At 44.6% G+C, this 24,856-nt stretch overlaps 1 protein-coding gene across 1 annotated transcript in view; it reads right to left on the reverse strand.

Moving 5' to 3' along the window:
* The window catches only part of NUP35 (nucleoporin 35), a 140,924-nt gene that overhangs the window by 101,095 nt on the left and 14,973 nt on the right, over nucleotides 1-24,856 (reverse strand). The window contains exon 2 of the mRNA XM_069234130.1: nucleotides 14,265-14,423. Within this exon, the coding sequence (XP_069090231.1) occupies nucleotides 14,265-14,423 (159 nt within the window). The remainder of the gene's footprint in view (nucleotides 1-14,264; nucleotides 14,424-24,856) is intronic.

Below are 24,856 nucleotides of genomic sequence, written 5' to 3' on the forward strand. Positions count from 1 at the left end.
ACAGATCTAGCAGTGTTGTGTACCAGGGTTGTCTTGCCCACGTTGGTGCTATTAAAATGAGTTTGTTTTGACTCAATTTGTTTACTAGGTAAGGAAGGAGAGGGAGAGGAGGAAAAGCGTAAGCAAATATTCCTGACCAGTTCATCCATAGGGCATTGCCTTGGGATTGCTTGTGTGGGTATCTGGACGCGAAGTTTTGGCATTTTGCGTTCTCTTTTGTTGCAAACAAGTCTATTTGTGGTGTTCCCCAGAGTGTGAAGTAGGTGTTCAGAATCTGTGGGTGGATTTCCCATTCGTGGACTTGCTGGTGATCTCGAGAGAGATTGTCTACCAGCTGATTCTGGATCCCCGGAATAAACTGTGCTATTAGACCAATTTGATGGTGGATTGCCCACTTCCATATTTTTTGAGCTAACAAGCTTAACTGCGTTGAATGTGTTCCTCCTTGTTTGTTTAGATAATACATCGTTGTCATGTTGTCTGTTTTGACAAGGATGTATTTGTGGGTTATGATTGGTTGGAAAGCTTTTAGTGCTTGAAAAACTGCTAATAATTGTAGATGATTTATATGCAGTTTTGTTTGATGTATGTTCCATTGTCCTCTTATGTTGTGTTGATTGAGATGTGCTCCCCACCCTGTCATGGAAGCATCTGTTGTTATTACGTACTGTGGCACTGGGTCTTGGAAAGGCCGCCCTATGTTTAAATTTATACTGTTCCACCATAGAAGCGAGAGGTAAGTTTGGCGGTCTAGCAACACCAGATCTAGAAGGTGACCCTGTGCTTGAGACCACTGTGAGGCTAGGCACTGTTGTAAGGGCCTCATGTGCAGTCTTGCGTTTGGGACAATGGCTATGCATGAGGACATCATGCCTAGGAGCTGTAGTATTGTTCTTGCTTGTATTGTTTGGTTTGGAGACATGTGTTGAATGACCCTGTTGAAATTGTGGATCCTTTGTGGAGTTGGCGTTGCTACTCCTTTTGTCGTGTCTATTATGGCTCCTAGATATTGCTGTACTTTGCTTGGCATAATGTTTGACTTTGCAAAGTTGACGGTGAACCCTAGTTTGTAGAGGGTTTGTATGACTTGATTTGTGTGGTTTGAGCATTGTGTGAGCGAACTGGTTTTGATTAGCCAGTCGTCTAGATACGGGAACACATGTATTTGCTGCCTTCTGATGTGTGCAGCGACTACTGCTAGGCATTTTGTGAATACTCTTGGAGCGGTTGTTAAACCAAAAGGCAATACTTTGAACTGGTAATGTATTCCTTTGAATACAAACCTTAGATATTTCCTGTGTGATTGATGTATTGGTATATGGAAATATGCGTCCTTGAGGTCTAGGGTTGTCACGTAGTCTTGTTTTTTGAGCAATGGTAACACTTCTTGTAGTGTGACCATGTGAAAGTGGTCTGATTTGATGAATGTGTTTACTACCCTGAGGTCTAGAATTGGTCTCAGTGTTTCGTCCTTTTTTGGTATCAAGAAGTACAGTGAATAAACTCCTGTGTTTATTTGTGTGCTTGGTACTAATTCTATTGCATTTTTTTGCAGTAGTGCTTGAACTTCTATCTCTAGAAGCTGTGAATGGTATTTTGATAAATGTTGTGATTTTGGTGGTATGTCTGGAGGGAATTGCATGAATTCTATGCAATAACCATGTTGGATAATTGCTAGGACCCATGTGTCTGTAGTTATCTTGTCCCATGCTTCGTAATATTGACGTATCCTCCCCCCCACTGGTGTTGTGTGGGAGGGGTGAGTGACGTGTGAGTCACTGCTTGTTGGTAGTGGTTTAGGGGCTTTGAAATCTTCCTCTATTCCTAGGGAATTGCCCCCCTCTATACTGGCCCCGAAAACCTCCCCTGTACTGTCCCTGGTAGGTGGGCGGTGCGGACTGTGAGGTGCTAGCTTGTGTGGCCTGACCCCGAAACCCTCCTCTAAAAGGTGTTTTGCGGAAGGTGTTATAGGATCCTCTGCTCTGCGGGGAGTAGAGTGCGCCCATGGCCTTGGCAGTGTCAGTGTCCTTCTTGAGCTTTTCTATGGCTGTGTCGACCTCCGGACCGAACAGAAGTTTTTCGTTTACTGGCATGTTAAGCACTGCCTGCTGAATTTCTGGCTTGAAACCAGACGTTCTGAGCCATGCGTGCCTACGGATGGTAACCGACGTATTAATGGTCCTTGCGGCCGTGTCTGCTGCATCCATGGAGGAGCGTATTTGATTGTTGGAAATGTTTTGACCCTCCTCAACAACCTGTTTTGCTCTTTTTTGCAGATCTTTTGGGAGATGTTCAATGAGATGCTGCATCTCATCCCAGTGGGCTCTGTCGTATCGCGCTAGCAGCGCTTGTGAATTTGCGATGCGCCACTGGTTTGCTGCTTGGACAGCAACCCTCTTCCCGGCTGCATCGAACTTCCTGCTTTCTTTATCTGGGGGAGGTGCATCCCCAGAAGTGTGTGAATTTGCCCGTTTTCTGGCAGCCCCTACCACCACAGAATCTGGTGGCAGCTGAGAGGTGATGAATACAGGGTCCGTAGGAGGCGCCTTATACTTTTTGTCCACCCTAGGCGTCACTGCCCTACTTTTAACTGGCTCCTTGAAAATGTCCTTTGCATGGCGTAGCATGCCTGGGAGCATCGGCAGGCTTTGGTAGGAGCTGTGGGTTGAAGAGAGGGTGTTAAATAGAAAATCATCCTCTACTTGTTCCGAGTGTAGTTCCACATTATGGAATAGTGCTGCTCTAGCCACCACCTGTGAGTAGGCTGTGCTGTCTTCCGGTGGTGATGGCCTAGTTGGGTATGTGTCTGGGCTGTTATCAGACACTGGTGCGTCGTACAAGTCCCACGCATCCTGATCTTGGTCATCGTGGCTCATGGCGGTGTGAGCTGGCGAATGTGACGGGGTGTAAGTTGGCGAAGCCGGAGTTACAGGTGGAGGCGAGGGAGGAGGTGTTACCTTTTGTGCTGTTTGTTGCTGAGGAGTAAACTGAAGCGTTCTCTTTCGTTTGACAGGTGGAAGGGTACTGATCTTCCCAGTCCCCTGCTGAATAAAGATACGCTTTTGCGTGTGATCCACGTCAGTGGATTGCAGTTCTTGTTCAAATCTATGTTTCTTCATTTGTGAAGACATAGAATGCTCTTCAGTATAGGAGCCTGAAACAGGGTCTGATGTCGCTATTTTCAGCTCCGAAAACCCTGTTGATTGTTTTTTCGGCTCCGAGGTAACCTTCCTCTTTTTCTGTGCCGAAAATTCTTGGCCTCTATGGTCTTCGGCGCCACTGTCTCTGCGTCGATCCGTGTCGACACCGAACTCTCGGTGTCGATTCTTCTGTTTAGCACTCTCTCGGGCCCGAGGAGGCTGCGTGCCGGTGTCTCGACCGAAGTCGGACGATCTCGACACTGAATGGGCCTTTTTCGGTGCCGATCGTTGGTCACCGAGAATTTGGGTGGAGCCATGGCCGGTTGGCAGTGGCGTCCCCTGGGCCTTCTTTCCTTTTTTAAGTTCTGATCTCGACGTCTTACTCACAGTTTTTGTAGAGTCTAGCTCGTCGGAGTCTGAATCCTGGATGGAAAAGGATTCCTCCTGTTCCTCTTCTGTCTCGAACTGTCGACGCTCCTTTGGCGTGGACGCCATCTGCAGTCTTCTCGCTCGACGGTCGCGCAGAGTTTTTCGGGACCGGAACGCCCGACAGGCCTCACAGGATTCTTCGCTGTGCTCGGGTGACAGGCACAGGTTACAGACCGAGTGTAGGTCCGTATAAGGATATTTGTTGTGGCATTCGGGGCAGAATCGAAGCGGGGTCCGTTCCATCGGCGTTGTTCTCCACGCGGTCGGGCCGACTAGGCCCCGACGGGGTGCCGAAATCTACCCCGAAGGGCACCGAAGGGCACCGAAGCGCTTCGATGTTCAACGCGTCGTCGTATGTGTCTATCTCGAACCGGATCGCAACGATACCGTCGAAAATCTTCCGTTTTCAGCTATCTTTCCATTCCGAAACCCGGAGCGACAGGAACACATCCGAACCCGATGGCGGAAAGAAAACAATCGAAGATGGAGTCGACGCCCATGCGCAATGAGCACAGAAGGAGGAGTCACTCGGTCCCGTGACTCGAAAACACTTCTTCGAAGAAAAACAACTTGTAACACTCCGACCCAACACCAGATGGCGAGCTCATGCATACCATGTGTATCTACAGCGACGGATGCCATCGAACTAACGTTATTTCTCCTAGTTACTCCTCAACTGCGGAGGCGTAGGTTTCCGATGCATTTTCAGGTATGCCAGTAATGGTAAATCTGGGAATACATCAAAATCTATAGGTGGATTTGTGAGAACACCCACGCTTCACCCATGAAGCACCTTCCCAGGGCACAATAACGCAATGTAGCTATTTGTCCTGTGTTACATAATTCTAGATTTTTCAAACCAGTCAAGGCCAAGCAAGGTCTATCTTAAGAGTCGTGTGCCTCTTGCACCCCATTGCATGGTGCAAGAGCAACGCTGCTTTTTAATAAATATGGTCCTACTGGTGTTCTGTACCAGGTGGAGGCTGAGAGAGAAACCCTTAACTCACCAAAGCAGCAAATTCCCAGCTATCTAGGAAAGACTTCTATGTCTCCTAAACTTGCGTAGCAGAATTAATCTGATACCAAACAATTTATGACTATGATTAACTGGGTGTACATATAATCTTGTGGCCAGCTTAATTAATAGGACTCAATAAGAGCTGATTGTTTTCACACGGAGGCGGCCTGCGAGCCCTGACAGTACGAAAGCCCTGACTGTATGAAACTGCTCGAGGTTTCTTTCATAGTAGCCTTAGATCATGAGTTCTTAACCTGTGGTCCATGGACACTTGGGATTCTGCAAAGCATACTCGGGTGGTCCGTGACTTCTTAGAAAATGAAATATATTCAATTTATCTGTTAATAAGTAAATGAAAATGTAAACTTAACATTTTTTAACGTTCAATTGTGAAAAAAAAAATCTGAAATGGGAAGTTAAAAATTTAGTTAGTGTCCACTGAAGTCAGCAGGTTAAGAGCCACTGCTACTAGTAAATGAAACAAAGGGTTCAACTTTATTCAGCCCTCACACCTAAAATATTATTTCTCTAAAAACTAAAGGTTTTGCCCATATTTTCTTAGCTGACTGTCCTACATCAGTAGGAAACAAAATACAATCCTATCACAACCGATTTTGGCATGAAAAACAGAGTCCTGAATAAAGTGCACTTAAACTCAAGCCTGTTTGAATAATTGGGATGACAATGGCTTCCTACATCAATGTTTGCAGTTCATCTACAAGACATCCACAAAATATATACGTGCTGTTCCCAGGCTTATGGAACAACCACATTGCAAGAGTAAAGAGGCTTCGACAGTCCAACTGTTGGATAGTAAAATGCCTAGCCATTCCCTCTCGGTTGTGCATAAATAATGAATTAATATACAATTCATGATATCCATTTACATGCATCTGGTTGCAGCAGTATATTATTTGAACATTTACTGACTAGGCAATATAACAAAAAAATTATTAGTACACAAAAATATGCAACTAACTACGATTTTACATATAAAAATGGCAAAAACCGCTTTGGGATTGCGGTCCGGACAACATGGGGGAAAATGGGTGTTCCTTAAGCAAGTGTGCACTGCATTAATAATAAATGGATGAAGACGGGAGAAGTCTTTGAGAGTATAACACCAGGAAGAGGCAGTGAAAAGTGTATGGATAAGTACTCCACTTTTGCCTGACAGAGTAAAAATGGTTTGAGCGTTGGGACAGTGAAAGTTGCTGGTGGCCATGAGGTCTAATTACAGAGGCTTTAGCAAGGAGAAGGTGTGAGATTTTGCATCTTCGACATGTTCAAAGTAAGGTGCCAAGAGCTTTGCACTTTTTTTCTTTTTTTTTTTTTTAAATTAAGCAAAAGAAACCACTTATTGCAGAAAAACTTTTCAATGTTAGGCATTTGCTAAGCTACTTTTTTTTTTCATGGTCACCTGTGTACTTGAATCTCTTTACCCGTTATCAGCAATTACTTGGGCTGTAATGCCTGTTTTTGGTTGAAGAGTCAAATTGTGCGAACCCATGTGCCCAACAAGGTGAACAACTGCGTGCATCAGCTGGTGCTGGGTACATCCTACTACTGCAAATGTATAAATATTCAGACACAATTAATATATTCATTGTGCTTTATGTCAATCTACTCTGTGTAGGAGAGAACAAGAAGGAATTTTGTGATCTTTCAGTGAAAGTGCCAGGCATGACGAAATAACGTCTATAATACTTTACGCTGGTATAAGAATGACAGTCTTAAGACTGCACAATGTAGAGAGAGAAGAACGAGTTACTTACCTTCGGTAACGACTTTTCTGGTGGATACATTAGCTACCTGTGGATTCCTCACCTAATGAATACTCCCATGGCGCCAGCATTCGACGGAAATCTTCTTACTAGTCTCTGCACGTCGACGAGGACGTCACTCTAGCCCACGCGACGCCGTCTGACGTCATACAGGCAATAAGAGGTCCTCGACGACGTGCGGACGTCAGTACCAATCATTTTTTACGTGCATGAGAACAACCAGGCAATGCAATGAAAGAGCAAGGCAACATCCCATTACATTGTAAAAATACACAACATTGCATGAATAACTGTAAATCTTTTATATATATATATATATATATATATATATATATATATATATATATAAAAAACTCTCTTTTTAAAATATATATACACATCAAGTATATACACAAAGATATATACATATATAAATATAATATATACAACATCTATTGCACCCTCAAAGACCAAGAGGAGCGTACTCAAGGATTACTTGGTAAGACCAGAAAGGCAACGGGGAGGCGGGTGGGACCGTGAGGAATCCACAGGTAGCTAATGTATCCACCAGAAAAGTCGTTACCGAAGGTAAGTAACTCGTTCTTCTGATGGATACAACTACCTGTGGATTCCTCACCTAATGAATAGAGTCCCAAAGCAGTACCACGCCTGGCGGTGGGTGCCTAAATGGTCAAACCAAGAAATCCTGCAGCACTGACCGTGCAAAATGGCCGTCCCTTCTAACCTCAGAATCCAAACAGTAATGTTTTGCAAAAGTGTGAAGGGACGACCAAGTTGCGGCCTTGCAGATGTCGACCACAGGAACACCTCTGGCCAAGGCCGAAGTGGCCGACTTAGCTCTGGTGGAATGAGCTCTAATGCCCTCAGGAGGATCCTTCTTTGCCAAAGAGTAACAGATTTTAATGCAAAGAACAACCCACCTGGATAGTGTTCTCTTGTGGACTGCCTTTCCTCTCCTCTTGCCCACGTATCCAATAAACAGCTGATCCTCCAGCCTGAAATCCTTTGTTCTATCAATAAAGAAGCTCAACGCTCTCTTTGGGTCCAGACGGTGCAGTCTTTCTTCCTCTTTGGAAGGATGAGGCGGAGGATAGAACGTGGACAAAGTAATTGCCTGAGCCAAATGGAAGGGTGAAACAACCTTCGGGAGGAAAGCAGCCTTGGTCCTCAACACCACCTTATCCCCATAAAAAGTTGTATAAGGGGGCTTTACTGATAAGGCCTGCAACTCACTCACTCTCCTTGCTGATGTTATAGCTATCAGGAAGACTGTTTTTAAAACCAAATACCTTAAGGGGCAAGAATGCATAGGTTCAAAAGGGGACCCCATAAGGAAAGTCAGGACCAAGGACAAATCCCATTGCGGCATAATGAATGGCTTTGGAGGATATTTTTTTAGAAGACCTTTCAAGAATCTAATAACAATAGGGGATTTAAATAAAGATGGTTGGTCTGGAAGACATATGAAGGCTGACAAGGCCGATAAATAACCCTTAATGGTAGCCACTGCACAACCTTTCTGCGCTAGAGACAGAGCAAAAGACAACACGTCCGATAGATGAGCATGCAAAGGATCAATCTGCCTCTCTCCACACCACGCAACAAATTTAGACCATCTATTAGCGTAGATAGATTTAGTGGAGTGTCGCCTGGCCGCTAATATAACATCCACTACCTCCGGTGGGAGAGAGAAGGAACTCAGGTTGCCCCGTTCAATCTCCAGGCATGTAGGTGCAGACTCTGGAGGTTGGGGTGTAGAACCTGCCCCTGCGAGAGGAGGTCTGCCCTGAAAGGGAGACGGAGCGGAGGGCACATTGAGAGTTGGAGAAGGTCGGAGTACCATACCCTCCTTGGCCAATCCGGAGCTATTAGGATGACTAGAGCCCGGTCCTGGCGAATCTTCCTCAATACTCGAGGAATCAAGGGTATGGGAGGAAACGCGTAAAGCAACTGGCCGCACCAGGTTATTTGAAACGCGTCCCCCAACGCTCCCTGCATCGGATACTGGAGGCTGCAGAATAACGGACAATGCGCGTTCTCTCGAGTGGCAAACAGATCTATCCGAAGAAACCCCCACCTCTGGAAGATTAAACGGACTTGATCTGGATGGAGACGCCACTCGTGGTCTGCCGAGAAATGGCGACTGAGACTGTCCGCACGCACGTTCAAGACTCCGGCCAGATGGTTTGCTATGAAGCAAATCTGATGGTCCTTTGCCCAGGACCATAGTCGAAGAGCTTCTCTGCAGGGAAGGTACGACCCCACTCCGCCCTGCTTGTTTATGTACCACATCGTGGTAGTATTGTCCGTTAGGACCTGTACCGACTGACCACGAAGGGAAGGGAGGAAGGCCTTGAGAGCCAGACGTACAGCCCGTAACTCTAACAGATTGATGCGAAACATCTGTTCCTCTGGAGACCAAAGACCTTTGATCTCCAGATCCCCCAGATGAGCTCCCCACCCTAGAGTGGAAGCATCCGTTATGACTGTGGCCACTGGTGGCGACTGCTGGAACGGCTTTCCTTGTGAAAGATTGTTGCTTGCAATCCACCACTTCAAATCCACAGCAGCATCTCTGGAGATCTTGACAGTACCCTCTAGATCCTCTTTGTGTTGAGACCACTGCCTTCGGAGGCACCACTGAAGAGCCCTCATGTGCCAGCGAGCATGCGTGACCAACAGAATGCAGGAGGCAAACAGACCGAGCAGACGAAGGACCTTGAGGACTGGAACTACCGCTCCATTTCGAAACATTGGAACCAAATCCTGAATATCTTGAATCCGCGGAGGCGGAGGAAAGGCCCGACCCAATGTTGTATCCAGTACTGCCCCTATGAACAGGAGGCGCTGAGAGGGCTCTAGGTGAGATTTGGGCTCGTTCACCGAAAAACCCAGGTCGAACAACAACTAGGTTGTTGACTGCAGATGATGCGACACAAGCTCCGGGGACTTGGCTTTGATCAACCAGTCGTCCAAGTAAGGGAATACTGCTATCCCCTTCCTTCTGAGTTCTGCCGCAACCACCGACATCACCTTCGTGAAGACTCGAGGTGCTGAAGTAAGACCAAACGGAAGGACCGCAAACTGATAGTGCTGCGATCCCACCACAAACCGGAGATACTTCCTGTGTGACTTGAGTATCGGGATATGAAAGTAAGCATCCTGCAAGTCGACAGACACCATTCAGTCTTCCTTGTTCAACGCCAAAAGCACCTGTGCTAGGGTCAGCATCTTGAACTTTTCCTGCTTGAGGAACCAATTCAAGATCCTCAGGTCCAGAATTGGTCTCAAACGACCATCCTTCTTGGGAATCAGGAAATACCTTGAGTAACATCCTCGACCCCTTTCCTGCTCTGGGACCAACTCCACCGCGCCCTTTGAAAGGAGGACTTGTACCTCCTGTTCTAGCAACAGGAGGTGTTCTTCTGAACAATAAGAAGGGCGGGGCGGGATGAGGGGCAGGAACTCCCGAAAGGGAAGGGTGTAGCCTTTTCCCACAATACTGAGAACCCACGTGTCCGTTGTAACAGTCTTCCATTTCGTGAGAAAATGCTGTAATCTTCCCCCTACAGGAGAGGAGTGAGTGGGAAATGGCGGAAGCCTAAGGCTGCTTCCCCTGCTGCACCCCGCCAGAGGATGAGGAAGAGGCAGAGTGCTGCTGAGAGGCTCCTCTGGTGCGGACCCTACCTCTCCCCCTAAAAGATCTATAGGGATGGGAAGAGGCAGGTTGCGGATATCTTCCCCGAAAGGAAGAGGAGGAAGAGCCACGCCCAAATCCACGAAACCTCCTGAAAAATCTGGAAGAGGCCGTGGCAGAAGGAGCTTGGAGCCCTAACGACTTAGCTGTGGCCCTGCTTTCCTTAAAACGTTCCAAGGCCGAATCAGCCTTGGCCCCAAACAGTTTGTCCCCATCAAACGGGAGATCCAACAATGTGGACTGTACATCCGCAGAAAAGCCCGAGTTACGGAGCCAGTCCTGTCTCCTTGCCACCACAGTTGTGCCCATTGCTCTGGCTACCGAGTCGGTGGTATCCAGTCCCGTCTGGATAATCTGGGTCACAGCAGCCTGGGCATTTGAAGCAAGATCCAAAAGATCCTGGGGAAGCTCTGTAAACGATGAGGAAATGTCATCCATCAGAGCATGAATATACCTCCCCAGGACACAGGTTGCATTAGTGGCTTTTAACGCCAGACTGCAGGACGAAAAAATCTTCTTGGACTGCGCCTCTAGTTTCTTAGAATCTCTGTCCCCAGGCACCGTCGGGAAAGAACCAGGCGCTGACTTGGATGAACAGGAGGCCTGCACCACCAAGCTCTCCGGCGTAGGGTGCCTAGATAGAAAACCAGGGTCAGTCGGAGCCGCCCGATACCTCCTGGCCACGGCTCTGTGAACTGCTGGGGAAGATGCCGGCCTCTTCCACACCTCTAACACCGGATCCAGCAGAGCGTCATTAAATGGCAAAAGAGGCTCCGCCGCAGCTGAGGCCGGATGTAACACCTCTGTTAAAAGGTTTTGTTTAGCCTCCACCACCGGCAAAGGCAGGTCCAAAAACCTAGCTGCCTTCCGTACCACTGCATGAAAGGAAGCAGCCTCCTCAGTATATTCTCCTGGGGACGAAAGATCCCACTCAGGGGAAGTGTCCAGCCCACTGGCCGACTCCAGACCACGCAGCCCATCACCCGAGTCCTCTAGCTCTCCTTCCTCCAGGGCTCGTTGGTACTCCTGCTCCTCTAATACACGGAGAGCACGTCTCCGCGAATGAAGTCGTTGTTCAATACGCGGAGTCGACAATGCCTCCGCCGAAGATCGGCGCCGATCTTCAGAAGCCACCGACGCCGCGTCCGGCGCCACAGGTAACTTCGGCGCCGACGAAAGAGCAGCTGAAGCAGATGGACCCACCGGAGTCACAGGCCGAAATCCCGACGTCAACGGGATGGAAATCCCCGGGGCCAATCCTTCTGAAGCCACCGGAGCGGCCACCGGCGCCGACACTGGCGCCGAGCCCACGTTCCCAAAAGGGAGAAAGGGCATAAAGGGTGCCGGCCGAAGAGGCGCAGGATCACCCAAAGAAAAAGGCCAAAGGCCCAGCCGGAGCACCCCCTGGAGCCATCTGTTGGAAGATGGCATACATCGCATTCAAGAATGCGGAACTATCGGCTCCAGGGGTGGGAAAAGCCGGATACTGAGGTGCCTGTCTCGGAGGCGACCCCGACGCCGGCCTCGACGTCTGCACCGGAGAAAACACCTGAGGCTCCAATACCTCAATCACCGACGCCTGTCCAGGTGAAGTTGGAGACGCCGGAGAGGGCAACGGCGTCGAAGGATGCGGCGTAACCGTGGGACTAATCTCCCATGTCCTTCGGCGCCGATCCGAAGACCTGGAACGAGTCTCCTTTGAATGACGCCGAGATTCTCTACGGCGCCGGGAGTCTCGATGACGCCGATGTCTTGGAGAAGAAGACTTCTTGTGATGCTACTCCTTCGATTTTGCCATAAACAGCTTCGCCTCACGTTCTTTGAGGGCCTTCGGATTCACGTGCTGGCATGAATCACAAGTCGAGACGTCGTGGTCGGAGCTCAAACACCAAAGGCAATCGGAATGAGGATCCGTCACCGACATCTTGCCTCCACACTCACGACAAGGCTTGAATCCAGACTTTCTCTGCGACATTATTACCACAGCGAAAGACTACGCAGCAAAAATACACTGTAACCACAAAAGTAACAGTTGCTCCCTCGAAGATAACCGTTTCGAATGCACGGAAAAAAGGGAACTGACGTCCGCACGTCGTCGAGGACCTCTTATTGCCTGTATGACGTCAGACGGCGTCGCGTGGGCTAGAGTGACGTCCTCGTCGACGTGCAGAGACTAGTAAGAAGATTTCCGTTGAATGCTGGCGCCATGGGAGTATTCATTAGGTGAGGAATCCACAGGTAGTTGTATCCATCAGAAGGCATATGTATCTTATGTGGATAATCTAGTTTACAAATACACTGCAGCTATGCATTCATGTTCTCGACATACAAAGGGGGACACAGTGTTCCAGACCTGCCTCAATTAATGCATAATATATTGACCTTCAAAGTTGGGTCTAGTTTGTTAGGGTCTCCATGGTTTGGGGGGGGGGAGGGGTGAGGCAGGGGGACGGCATTCTGTCCGTGTGAAAGGTAAGGTCTAGTGCCTTAAGGAGTCCTCCACTGAAATTAAGGAAACGTTCATAGCATGGAGCTCTTCTACAGAGGCATCCGAATCGTTTGAGGTTCACCTGCAATAGTTTCAAGACGATTAAAAGGACAGCCAAATTTAGACTTTTAAAGCCTGGGGATATTCGTAGAACCATTCAATGACGGACAGCTACACCCAAATTGAAATTACTTCATATACACTTTTTAATGCTACTCAGACAGTTGCTTTTCTTTCACCTTTTTCAATGCCTGACACAACGAAGACTAGAACACTGTGGCTGAGGGACAGGTTGAAAAATTGAGAGAAACCTCAGCTCTCACTAATTCAGACATCAGATTTGGCCACAATACCACTACCCATCAAGAACACATTATTAGAGTCTGGTCAGTACGGGTAAGAGATAAAAGTGTAAACAAAGAACGTTTCCACCCTGTGTGTCAAGCGGTTCAGGGTATCAAGTGAGGACAATGAAATGTCTCAGAAGTCACGTGGATTGATCCAGAAATCCTGCTAAAGGGTAGGCTGTCTAACTTCTAGCAGGTTTTGAACACCCTGATTTTGATTAGAATGTCTGGCCTGTCAAAGTCACACCCAAAGAATCATTAACCTTCAAACCAGATAGGAGTTTTAATGTTCACAGAATCTCAAAACAGTAACCGTACAAGCCATGGGTTGCAGTCTCAAATGCGCAAACAAGGGCATTCCAAAGAATAAGAGCTGCGGAGAGTATGACCTAAGAAACAACAAATGTAGGGATTGCCGAACGGTTATTTTGCCAACATAATTTATGTACATGCTATTATATTGCATTGATATAACAATCATGTGATCTGGATTTTATACCGAGTTGACCACCAAGGTTTACAAGGTTTCGTCCTTCAGGAAAGATGTGTGCAAAGAGAGCAATCTAAAACTGAATTGTACGTTTTCCCATAAGTACTCCTTTTAGGACACCTTAGGTTGAGTATTCAACAACACACAACAGTAAGAAAATGCATTAACCACATGCTCTGCAAAATTTACAAATTAATCTATGTGAATTTGGTAAACAAGTAAATGATTAAAAAAAATTATAACTGATAAATCCACCAAGACAACAGTCAGTTTTAATTTCTGATCTCTGGAGACTCCCAAAGGCCTCACAGTATAACGCCCACGAGACCCTCATTCACCCAGTGTTTCGGATTCTCTTTGGACTTTGTGCTTCTAGGGTGGATGCCACAATGATTCTCTTCACAGGTGACGTGGGCAGTGCACTACGACGGTCCTTACATTTGCCACAAACAAATGGTAAATTCACTTGCAGTATACTGCCAATCTCCCTCCGCACAAAGCTCTTTACCACTGCTTTCCTTTCCCATTAGTGAGGTGAAACTGTGAACCTTTTTAATTTCACACTTCTATTTAAATGGGAATTGCAGTAATCTGCCCTGTTCTGTATAGAGGTAGTTTTACACCAGCAGCAGTTACCCTCGTGTGTTAGAAGATATCGCTCACTCTAAATCCATCCGATGACCTCATTGCCTTCACAAATCAGAACTGCTTTTAGTAAAGGACTATGTCGCCTACCAGTGTGTGGCTGTATTTTCTTTTAATGTGCTAGTCATTGAAGATTTGTCTTTCTCACATAATTCATTTCATTCTGGATGACTACGTACAGTTTTTCGAATGTATAATTTGATTGTGTGCAACATACAGTACATACCTGCAAGTAAAGGAGCTCTCATTTCCATCATCCCTAGAGACGGGCGAGGCTGTGGAGTTACTGGAGCTGGTAAATCCCCCATTAAAAATCCTGGCAGGAATTGGGCACTAACCCCAGGTTTGGGTGAGGTAGGGGAACCAAGCGTCATTGGTTCTGCTCCTGTAAACATTAGAAACAAAGAGAACGAAAGTAAGTTTTGTAAAATGTTAGACAACCAATAACTGTATTTCTAATTGTAACAGATGAAGATAATATACATGATCAGAAACATCATGAAGTAAATTATGAAAAATGATAGCACACAAGCCACAATTGCCATAGCAAGACATTAAAAAAAACCAGCGGCAAATTAAAATCAGGAAAATTAGCATTGAGAAAAACGGATCTTTTGTACAATGTATGTACCCAGAGATTCAAACTTTACATATCCAAGATTTTTTTGCACAGATATATGGCAACATGCATTGACACCCCGAGCCCTACTACAATTTCTACCAACCATTTACATTGTCTGCGCTGCACAGTACTACACCTTAAGGGCGTCATCAAAAGGTCTTACTGTAATATATTATAATAATGTCAATCGCACGTGTAATTTATTCTTCAGTTGAGGGATAGGCGAACTTAGGGCTCAATTTAAAAGTGGGGCTATATAACAGCCAACAGCTTTCATATATGGCAGCAATGCCATATAGGTCAACCAGCCAACAGCCAGGATCCATACCCATACACGTAGTGTGACCGATCTTGTCAGGTGGACAGGAAAACCATGCCATCTGAAGGTGCAAGTGTTAAAAACAGAAGTCAGAACTGAACAAGCATTGGAAAAGCCAAAAGATCACGCTTGAGTAAGAGCAAATGGTTTTGCCAATGTCTTTTAGCAATGTTGTACACTAGCACTGCTGCTGTTCAGCATGGCTAAAGAGTTAGGGGTGTGGCGTGGAGCAGGTCAGCATGGAGAAGAGTGGTATTATGTGGTAAGGATTGGCATTATGTGACTTGTAGTGGCATTGTATGGGATAGTATGGAAATTTGCCCGAGTAGCTAGTGAATTGCCTTATAGCGCTTTGAAGCCTGGTCAGGGCTAGTAAGTTCTAAATAAATGCAATTACAACACAATAGGTTGCAAATGATCACAACCTACGATCTATGTAAATATCTGATTGATGGCTTTGATTCGATACAGGAACTTGTCAGTATGTAGAGTACTTCGTCGAGAACTGGTTGGTTTACAAATAAACACATTTTAGACTAGAAAGGGCTAGGGAGCAAAATATCATGCCTGTCCGGATAAAGAAGATTGAGTCAGGTGGCGGCAGTGAAATTACTAATACCCGAATCAAAGCAAGATCACTGGACTGACACTAAGTTGAATCAATCTGTGTTTGGTCATTGCTCCATAGAAATAAATGGAAACGTACTGGCCAATTAGGAGGCAGCATTAAAGAAAGAAAATAAAGCCAACAAATGGTAAGCAATGGGCAGGCACCAAGCCCTTTATTGTAAACAATACTCCTTGCAAGAGCAGCACATGCGCTGGCAGAAGAGACCTGTTTCCAGAGCATGAACAGAGAAAGTAGGCAAGTGTGTTTAAAAAATAATAATAATTAAAAAAAAGTACAAGAGCGAGAACACGTGCGTCAGGGTATAACTATGCCTGAAGACTGGTGTGGTGTCCCTGGTTGCCACACAGGAATGCCTCCTGTGTGCGACATCACCCCTCCATCCTGGGGCTTGGACAGGTGAGCAAGAGCCATTTTGTGGAAGGCTTTGAGAATGAATAACACTGAAGGCCGAGGGCTTTTAGGGTGAGTGCGATGTCAAAAAGAAAATAGACTACATTGATTTGTGCTTTAGAATTTGGCAACAGCTTTGCCCGGCAGGCCAATTTACAGACAAATGCAGCAGTCCAGGCGAGACATCAAGACTGCCAGGATGACAGCAATTTTTTGAGGGAAGTTGATTAGGGGTGGGGACGTAACAGTAGACTACGGCAAACTTCACAACTGCAATACATTGGAGTAGGAAGTAAAGGTCAGTCAATCAGGACACCAAGGCTACAATATATCTTTATATTTTTTAAAGAGTTATGGAAGAGAGCCTAGGGAACTTCAGACACAGCCAATTTTACTGAATGCATTGATGAACATGGGAGAGACAGAGGATTGCTTAGATTGGTTACCAGAGCTGCCATGAAGCTTCAAGTGGAGCTGTATGCCACTCACACATGGCATTGAAGGATTCGCGTTGATGTTAAGAGGATACATGCAGATGTTTAAGATTGTTAGGAATGATGCAACGACTTGGGAACACCACAGGTGATGTTAGTCGACCGGGATAAGGACTGAAGTTTTACTTGGTGAGAACAATTCAAAAGAAAGGGGTGGAGTGACTCAGATTAGTGCTACTTCTCTAATGCTTGCAAAACACTCGTCTAAAATATGAATGATGGTGCTGAATACAGTTGACAGGTCCAGGAGTATTAAGGTGCAGGGAGAGTGACTTGTGACATTCACGGCGTAAATGTGGTCATCAGTGGCATCTGATGGGCATTCATAGAAAACCTGAGGCCACTCTTCCGATAACTGCCTGCATCTTTGGCATTATGACATCCATTTCCAACATAATGCTGGCCATGTCATGTAGACATTCTTGGAATATCTGCCCTCATTTAGGTAACATTGATGTCAAACTCCAGCACATAATGAGCATCCCTTGCATTTGATGTACTTCTGTGCATTAGTTTGAGATGTAGATCAGATGCTCTCTATGTAATTTCAAAAGCATGATAAATTGTCTACACTAGTTCATGCCAGGAAAGGCCACCAAAAGCTTACTGAATATTTAAAACACTGCTGTTTTCGGTATGTTTAATTTGCATAAAAGCAGCAAGCTACTTGAGGATAAAAAGAATCACGCATGCTGATCAATAAATTATGTGCTAACACTTCGTCCTCTTCACTACATTATTTCTAAAGTAGCAATTAAGACTAACGGTCAACATACCTGTCAAGTATTCCTAAACTAGGCCAAGCAGAACAAGCAATAAAATAATTGGACTAAGGGACCACAATTTCGGTAAACTGGGGAATATGTGATTGAAATAAACATTCTCTGGATTCAAACTTATCTACACGGTTTCTCCCACTGCCCCTCGTTCATTCCTTCATACGCCTCCTAAGTGTCTACACTATCACCTCATTCCTCAACCTTTATCTTCTGTACCTTTTTCATCTTTTTATAGCCCCTCATTCCCTCCATTATGTACCTTCTCTTCCTTGCCTCACCCCATCCTCGCTCCTTCCTTCATTTTAGCTCTGTTTTACGAATTGCTTCATTCCTACAGCGACTCCACATCATCTTCCTTCTCTTCCCCCTTTATCTATTTCCCCTTCATTTGTTGTTAATGGTGCTCAGAACTATTTACTCCTTTTCTTCCTTCATCTTCCTTCCCGCAGACGTTCCTTCTCTTTTCCGCATTTTATTCAGTCTCATAAACCCTCCATTTTTCCTCTCAACAGTCCCCTCCCTTCTACCAAACATTCCTCTTTCTTTGACTATTCTTGATTCCTTACATAATTTCTCCATCCTTCCACCGCTTTCTCCATCTGTTCTCTTTTCCTCTCCTCACAAACTTCCTACTTTTAGTTTCTACTTCACTCAGTTCCATTTTTTTCTGCTCTGTTCCCAGGCCTTGTTCCCCGCAGGACCAACTAACAATGCAAAGGATACATACAGCTGCCCCTGGTATTCAGTACTGTGCAGTTGAGAAGAGCCACGATGGAGTAATATATTCTGTATAGTGGAGGATTTACAAACACACTGGGACCCAACTCACTCCTCTCGTGACAGCTGTTTTTCTCTTTTGAACCATCCGCTCATCCTATGGGGCTCTATGCGAGAGACCAATCGTGTTTTGGCTGGATGCAGTTCCCTCCTACTTCTAATTAGTTTAGCAATGCAAGCAGCCCATTAATAGCATTCCTCCAAACTGACAGTCCTCCACTCAGGCAGCATTTTTAGTATTTGTGTAAATTCATACTCTAATTATCAGACTATCATTAAATGTGGTCTAAACAATCCTGTACTAAACAGAACGCTTTGTTTTTTCGTTAACAGAAAGGTCGTCGTCTACACACACACACAAAAAAAAAAATCACTGATGAGTAAGGTGATTGGGGAAGAGTGCATTTAAGTAATTTAAAATTTGCAGGGAATGACGGGGTCAAGAAACGCACATTCCAGATGAAGATCGATGAAATATCGAATCCAGTAAATATACCTGTTAAAGAGATATATAGGCAGGAGTCCGGGATTTTTATGACCTGTTTCCCAAAACGTATATTTCCTGAGGGCGTGGGGTGATTAGGCAAACTTTTTTAATTACCGTCTAATTGAAAGCTACACATTAAATTACTGAACATACAGACTAAACTGAGACTGCTGCTCGCAGCCAGTAAAGAGGATACAAGCATATATACCATCACTTCGAGTACTGTAGGATGGCCTGTGACTGGTTAGAAAATCATTCATGCACTCTCGGCTGTGAGAAACCTGCTTGTGTGCCAGAGAAAACACAGTTTACGTACTAATGTTAAAACCATCCCGAGGATGGTCTCCAGAGGACAGTGGACTGCTGTAGGCTGTGAAAACAGAAAAGAATCAGCCTGCACATGCACTTTCCCAGAATGTGAGACTAACCAGTCCCAATAACACTCTAGGAGCTGAACACCTTATACAAGACGATCAGTCCACTACAGAATACACCTAGCACTGCCTGGTAAGACTCTGATCCCTGCCACTGCTCTGAGCTCTTTGCTCCTTCTGGGCCTTCATGTCTGCCTTCAGCAATGCCTAAATGCAGACAGGAAACACTGGGCGAACCCAATGCCAGAGGATGGAGGGCTGGACGCAGTTTTCTGCAAAACTTATGTTGGATCATCACTTTTAGCAAGTCAGTCTTTGATGGGGATGGGGGGGGGGGGGGGGGGGGCTTTGTGGTAGCTCCTTTGTGTACTGTAGACATCCACACAACTCAACTCAGAATCTTTGATTCACTAAGTACTGCAGAGTGACACTAGCCTTTAAGCCCCATTGCTTCTCTATTAGAAAGAAAAAAAAAATATATGATTTTACCTTGCTTTGCTGAACCAGTTTTTATTGGCTTCTAGGGCTGTGCATTTTACTCCGGCTAAACAGTGGTAAAGTGCTTATGCTGTCCCTACTTTAAACATAGTAAAATTGGCATGCATCTGATTGGGGTACTGAATTTACTTCTAAGCCCTTATTTTATGGCACATGTATCCAGGGCCTGTAAATTAAATGCCACTAGTTGGCTGCAGCACTTGTTAAGCCGCCCACTTAAGCAGCCTTGTAAAACATGTCTCAAGCCTGCCACTGCAGTGCTGTTTTAAGCTGCTATTTCAACCAGCCTTTTGCCACGACTAAACTTTTCTTTTTAATACATGCAAGTCACAGAGCTAGGGTACACCCTAAAGACTTGTAGGCCATGGTGCAGGATGTTCATAAAGTAAGACAAGTGTATTTGAGTTTTATGTCCTGCAAGTGAAAATACAACAAAGTCTGTTTTCATTGTAGCAAGGATAGGTCTCACATAGACTAACACTGGGGTACCTTATTACACTTGAGTGATAACTTCATTTTGGGAACAGATAGAAAAATACTACTTCTACTCATTTGAAATGTAATCTAAAATCCTCTTTACAGGTAAAGTCAGAATTTAAGTCACGGTTCTGAAAATGCCACTTTTAGAAAGTTGGCATTTTCCTGCTTGAAACAAATGCCTTTCTGCCAGCATCACATGACTCCAATGGCTCGCCTGTGGTGTGATATGTATTCCTTCAAGACAGGCATTCCTCTCCTGAGCAGGATAGCCTGGGACTCTGCGTCCACCCTCTTCCTGGATTCTGAGGCTGCTACAGTCACTGGCAAATGCAGCTGACACCCAGATCTCCCCCCCCCCCCCACCTGTTGCACTATAGAGACTGGAGTCAAACCCAAGGGAATAGGCAGAAATGATAGTGTTTCGGGGTAGACAAAGAGAGGTTTAGTGACTTTTGTGTTTCACCCTTACAAGAACGGTGTTTATTTTTTTTGAGTGAGGCTCTCACCTCTCTACCATGAACCCAATTTCTTACAATGCACACCTGAAATGCCACATGCTTGCACTTGGTAACATGTGCAGAAGTATGCAACATTCAAGACTTGGAGGAGATGAGCAGAAGAAGATGTGGTATGAAAATGTAATTAAAACATTAAAATCAGCCTAGCCAGTGTCCTACTACTAGCGTTTATGCAGGATGAGCAGGGCCACAGAAGGGCACATCAAAACAATATAGGAAATATAGAGTTAAGATTCCTCTTCTCCCACCAGCGCACTGCAGCCGAATCCCCAACATCCTACTTTAAGTATGTGGAAAACACACACCTTCCATCAGCTTTTATCACACATAGTACAGCATCTGTGGGAAGGGGGAAAACAAACATAAAATGGTAAAATAGCGGTGAATCACTGATTTGACTGATAACCGGACACCTCCTCCTTCCATCATACTGTGGTGCTCCCACATTCCATGGGTCCGTCTCACAACCATCTCAAGCAACAGAACAGTATTTGCATGGACAGTCTATGGAAGAGCATCTATTTTAAACAGTAAGGTTGCACCATTACTGACTGTGTACAGACACCTGCACTAGAAATCTAGGGGGGCTTTACTCCTACAGAGACATTTACTATTCTGGCCAGAGCCCACCGAGGCACTCCCAGTTACTTAGTAAGGATTTCAAACATCCATGTGTTTGAGAGAGGGGGAGTGGACAGAGGCAAAGAAACACACACTGGGCCCATAAAGGTCAGAAATGTTCCTATCTTCCCTAAGCTGACAAAACAGCTCAGTCATGGGTGTAATCTGCACTGCCACCGAGAGTAAGGGGGGAGCAGGGGGGAAATTACATAAAACCTTACTGTGGTGTAGGCACAGTGATTGTCCAGGTTCTTGGGGCAGTGGTCATAATTAAGGACATGGTTATTGTTAGAATGGGAGTTTTACACTACCAGGACATATAAACTGCACAGGTACATGTCCTGCATTTTATCTGCCCTATAGGTTACCTAGGGCCTACCTCAGGGGTGACTTACATGTAGAAAAAGGGGAGTTTAAGGATAGGCAAGTACTTTTAAATGCCAAGTCGAAGTGGCAGTGAAACTGCACACACAGACCTTGCAATGGCAGGCCTGAGGCATGGTTAAGAGGCTACTTGTGTGGGTGGCACAACCAGTGCTGCAGGCCCACTAATAGCATTTAATCTACAGGCCTGGGGCACATGTAGTGCACTTTACTGGGGGCTTACAAGTAGATTAAATAAGCCAATTGGGTATTAACCAATGTCACCAAGTTTTAAATGGAGAGAGCATATGCAATTTAGCACTGGTTAGCAGTGGTAAAGTGCGTAGAGTCCCAAAACCAGCGAAAAGTGTCAAAAAAGTGGAGGGAGGCAGGCAAAAAGTTAGGGGTGACCACAGTAAGGCTGTCAGGTCTAACAGTTATCAATTAGTTGTAAACGTATTGACAAGTGGTACATATGCGAGCATTATATATTGCTAAAACTTTGAAAATTTACCATATGCGGTAGCGAATTGTTTAAAATGTTATTCGCTACCGATTCATTTGAACTAGGCAAGTCTCCGAAATGGGTTTATTACTTTTGTAATCCAACAGATAAATGATTAGTTTGAAAAAAAGTAGCCGTAAAAATGTATTTTTCATGGCACAGTGAAAAACTCAATCTACAGTTTAATTCAACTCCATGAATTTGTGTAGATTTTGTTTTTTTTGGGTGACAATACAGTGTATTTATAGTTAAAATATTCACACAAAAAAATATCAACTGATGGCTAATAAAAACTTAAGAGCCTCCAATACGTCAAGAATAGCCAAATGGTCTTTTCAATTTGTTAGAAACTACAAATTTTTTTTGAAAACGTATCAAATATATATTTATTGCCACAAGCAGAATTCAACCCTTAGTTTTTGTCAAAGAGTACAACAATACAATAGACTGTCAAGATACAGTAATTATCGGATGGTTCCTTCCAAATCTAGTGTTTTTACTTTCATGTCCTTAATCTTGCAGTTTGGTGAACTTTCTCAAATACCCATTAACCTGCTCTTTTGGAGCTACTGCACGGGTTCCATTTGAAATAGTTTGTTTTCATACAACTGGTATTTGGTTACTTCATTTTATCTTCCAACACACATTTCTCAATCAAACTATCCCGAGTTGAAACAAAGAATGCACACTTAGTCATCCCTTCTCTTTAGCATGCCAACAGGACTGCAGGTTGGTGTATGTGTACCATTCAATCTCTCTCCTAACATTCTCTTTAAAATAGGTTCATACAGATTCTCCTTAATCCATGACAGCTTCTTTCCAATCCTAGTAATTGTAGAGAGGCCAGGGACGAACATACATGGTGTTATTTAAATGCTGCCCATGAGCGCAAGTAAAGAAAACCCTTAAGATAATCGAATATATACCTTCACATACATTTATTTAAACTGGTATACTAACAATAAGATAATGAAAGCAAAAACGTTTATGTACCACCCACAATGCAGCACCAAAACTACAGACTTTGAAGCCTTGGCTACAACATTGCCCATCAGATAATACTTGAAATATTCCATTGTGGGAAAGTAATCAACAAACTGCTACATGACAATGTGAGAAGAGGAAGCCTGTATTGGAACCAAGGAATCAATCACGATTTGTCAATGAATTGACAAGAATAATTTGGAGTGGCTCACCTGGCAATCTGCTTTCTAAAATACCAGGTTCTAAAGAGCATTCAGTATGGCTACAACTATCTCAGTCCACTCTAACGAGAGATATCAGATTACATTGCACAGATCAGTTTATCTAACAAGGAACGGTGCAAAGATGCAGGGTGTTCCTGGCTGAAGAATGTTTACATGCTTGACTGTGCTATACCCACTAGGAAAATATAGTTTTTCATTTTTTCTTAAAATTTAGTGCCACTTAATGGATGCAGCAATAAGGGTGACCACTTATCCAGTAATTTAATGGAACGTCCATAAATTCAGCCTACTGTCCATTGTCCTTAATTAAGCTTTTAACAGACAGCACTTGTCCGTAATTTCAGCACTTTTCGTTTTGCAGGTTCATTCTTCAAACTGCACAGCTAACAGCTGCTGTGGTGTCTTTCTAATCTGCTTCCCATTTGCCGGAACCACCATTCGAACTAGCTTCCAGTACACTACTAGGGATGTGCAATTTAATAAAATATCTACTTGCCCATAAGACTTTTTCCTTCTTAATCCAATTGTCCTGTTAAAAAAAAAACGTACTCGTTTCTTTGGTGCCATGTACCCTGGCTACACATTATGGCAGCAATCTCATTATATAAGAGCTCTGACAATAGCCTTTCCGATTACGCCATGGCTAATACAATAGTAGGGCTTGAATACTAGCAATATATTTATTTTGCCTCATTTCTGCAGATTTACAAACTGGGGTTAGAGGCAGCGTTAAGCAAATGTTCCAGGGCTGGAATGCCCTTTTGAGTCCGTACAAACCTACTACCTTGCGTGTTTTATGAGTAGTCACAAGCTCTTCCCTAATCTTTTCCAAAACTGGGAAAGGGTGAAAATATACTCCTGAAAAAGGGCAGAAGTAAAATTTCTTCCAGGGTTGGGAAAAAAGTGATTAAAGGGAAAGTGAACTTCTAAACACTTAACATATTTTCGCATGAACAAATCTAAACATTCATATTTGCTTGTGCTAAAATGCAGTTCACAAATATTTTCTAGGAGTACGATTTCCTAGGCTACTTCCGTACATTTCTGTAAATCTGCACTAATGCAAAGACATAAACTTCTGCAGGGAGACGGAGGTTCTAAAATGTTCCTCTCGTTTGTTCAAAGTATAAGAGGCCGAGACCAGATGGACCAGGGACAGAGTGTTTTCAGATCTCAGGCATATCCAGGACGCTAGAGTGTGTCATCCTTCCCGTGAGGATAACTGATCTCTCTCTTTCCTCAATCGATTCTGGGATCTGGCAATCTGATGCTGAATAGGAGGGAGATGAAGCAGTGATGCCCTTGCCTCATGGTGATGGATATTTTTTATTCATTATTTGCTTTGTATTATACTATAGATACATATATTTGTTGTGTATATTGCAGTGGAGAATCATTTGTGCATTTTTTCATTTAGTTGCTGTGACCATTTTTAAACGTGTGCTTTCAGCATGCTAATCTCCTTTTAGGAACTTTGCGTAATGAAATAATAAATGTCTTCTTTGGACTAAGAAGTGTATTCCAGAGATTTGTCAGCGCATGAGTGTTTCACCCCGGTCATTAGTGAAGCAAAACACATATGGACACAAATATTATCCCAAATGCAGACAATACCCTTCCCTGCTTCATAATGTGCTACTATGAACTAGCAGACAGTTTGTGTTGCAGGGGGCTGGGCCTACTAGCCCGAACACAAAATAAGCATGAAAACATGTTTTCCTTGACCCCAAACAATATGTTCTGGATGTTGGG

The sequence above is a fragment of the Pleurodeles waltl genome, chromosome 5 (assembly GCF_031143425.1).
Source record: "Pleurodeles waltl isolate 20211129_DDA chromosome 5, aPleWal1.hap1.20221129, whole genome shotgun sequence".
NCBI classification, from domain to species: Eukaryota; Metazoa; Chordata; class Amphibia; order Caudata; family Salamandridae; genus Pleurodeles; species Pleurodeles waltl.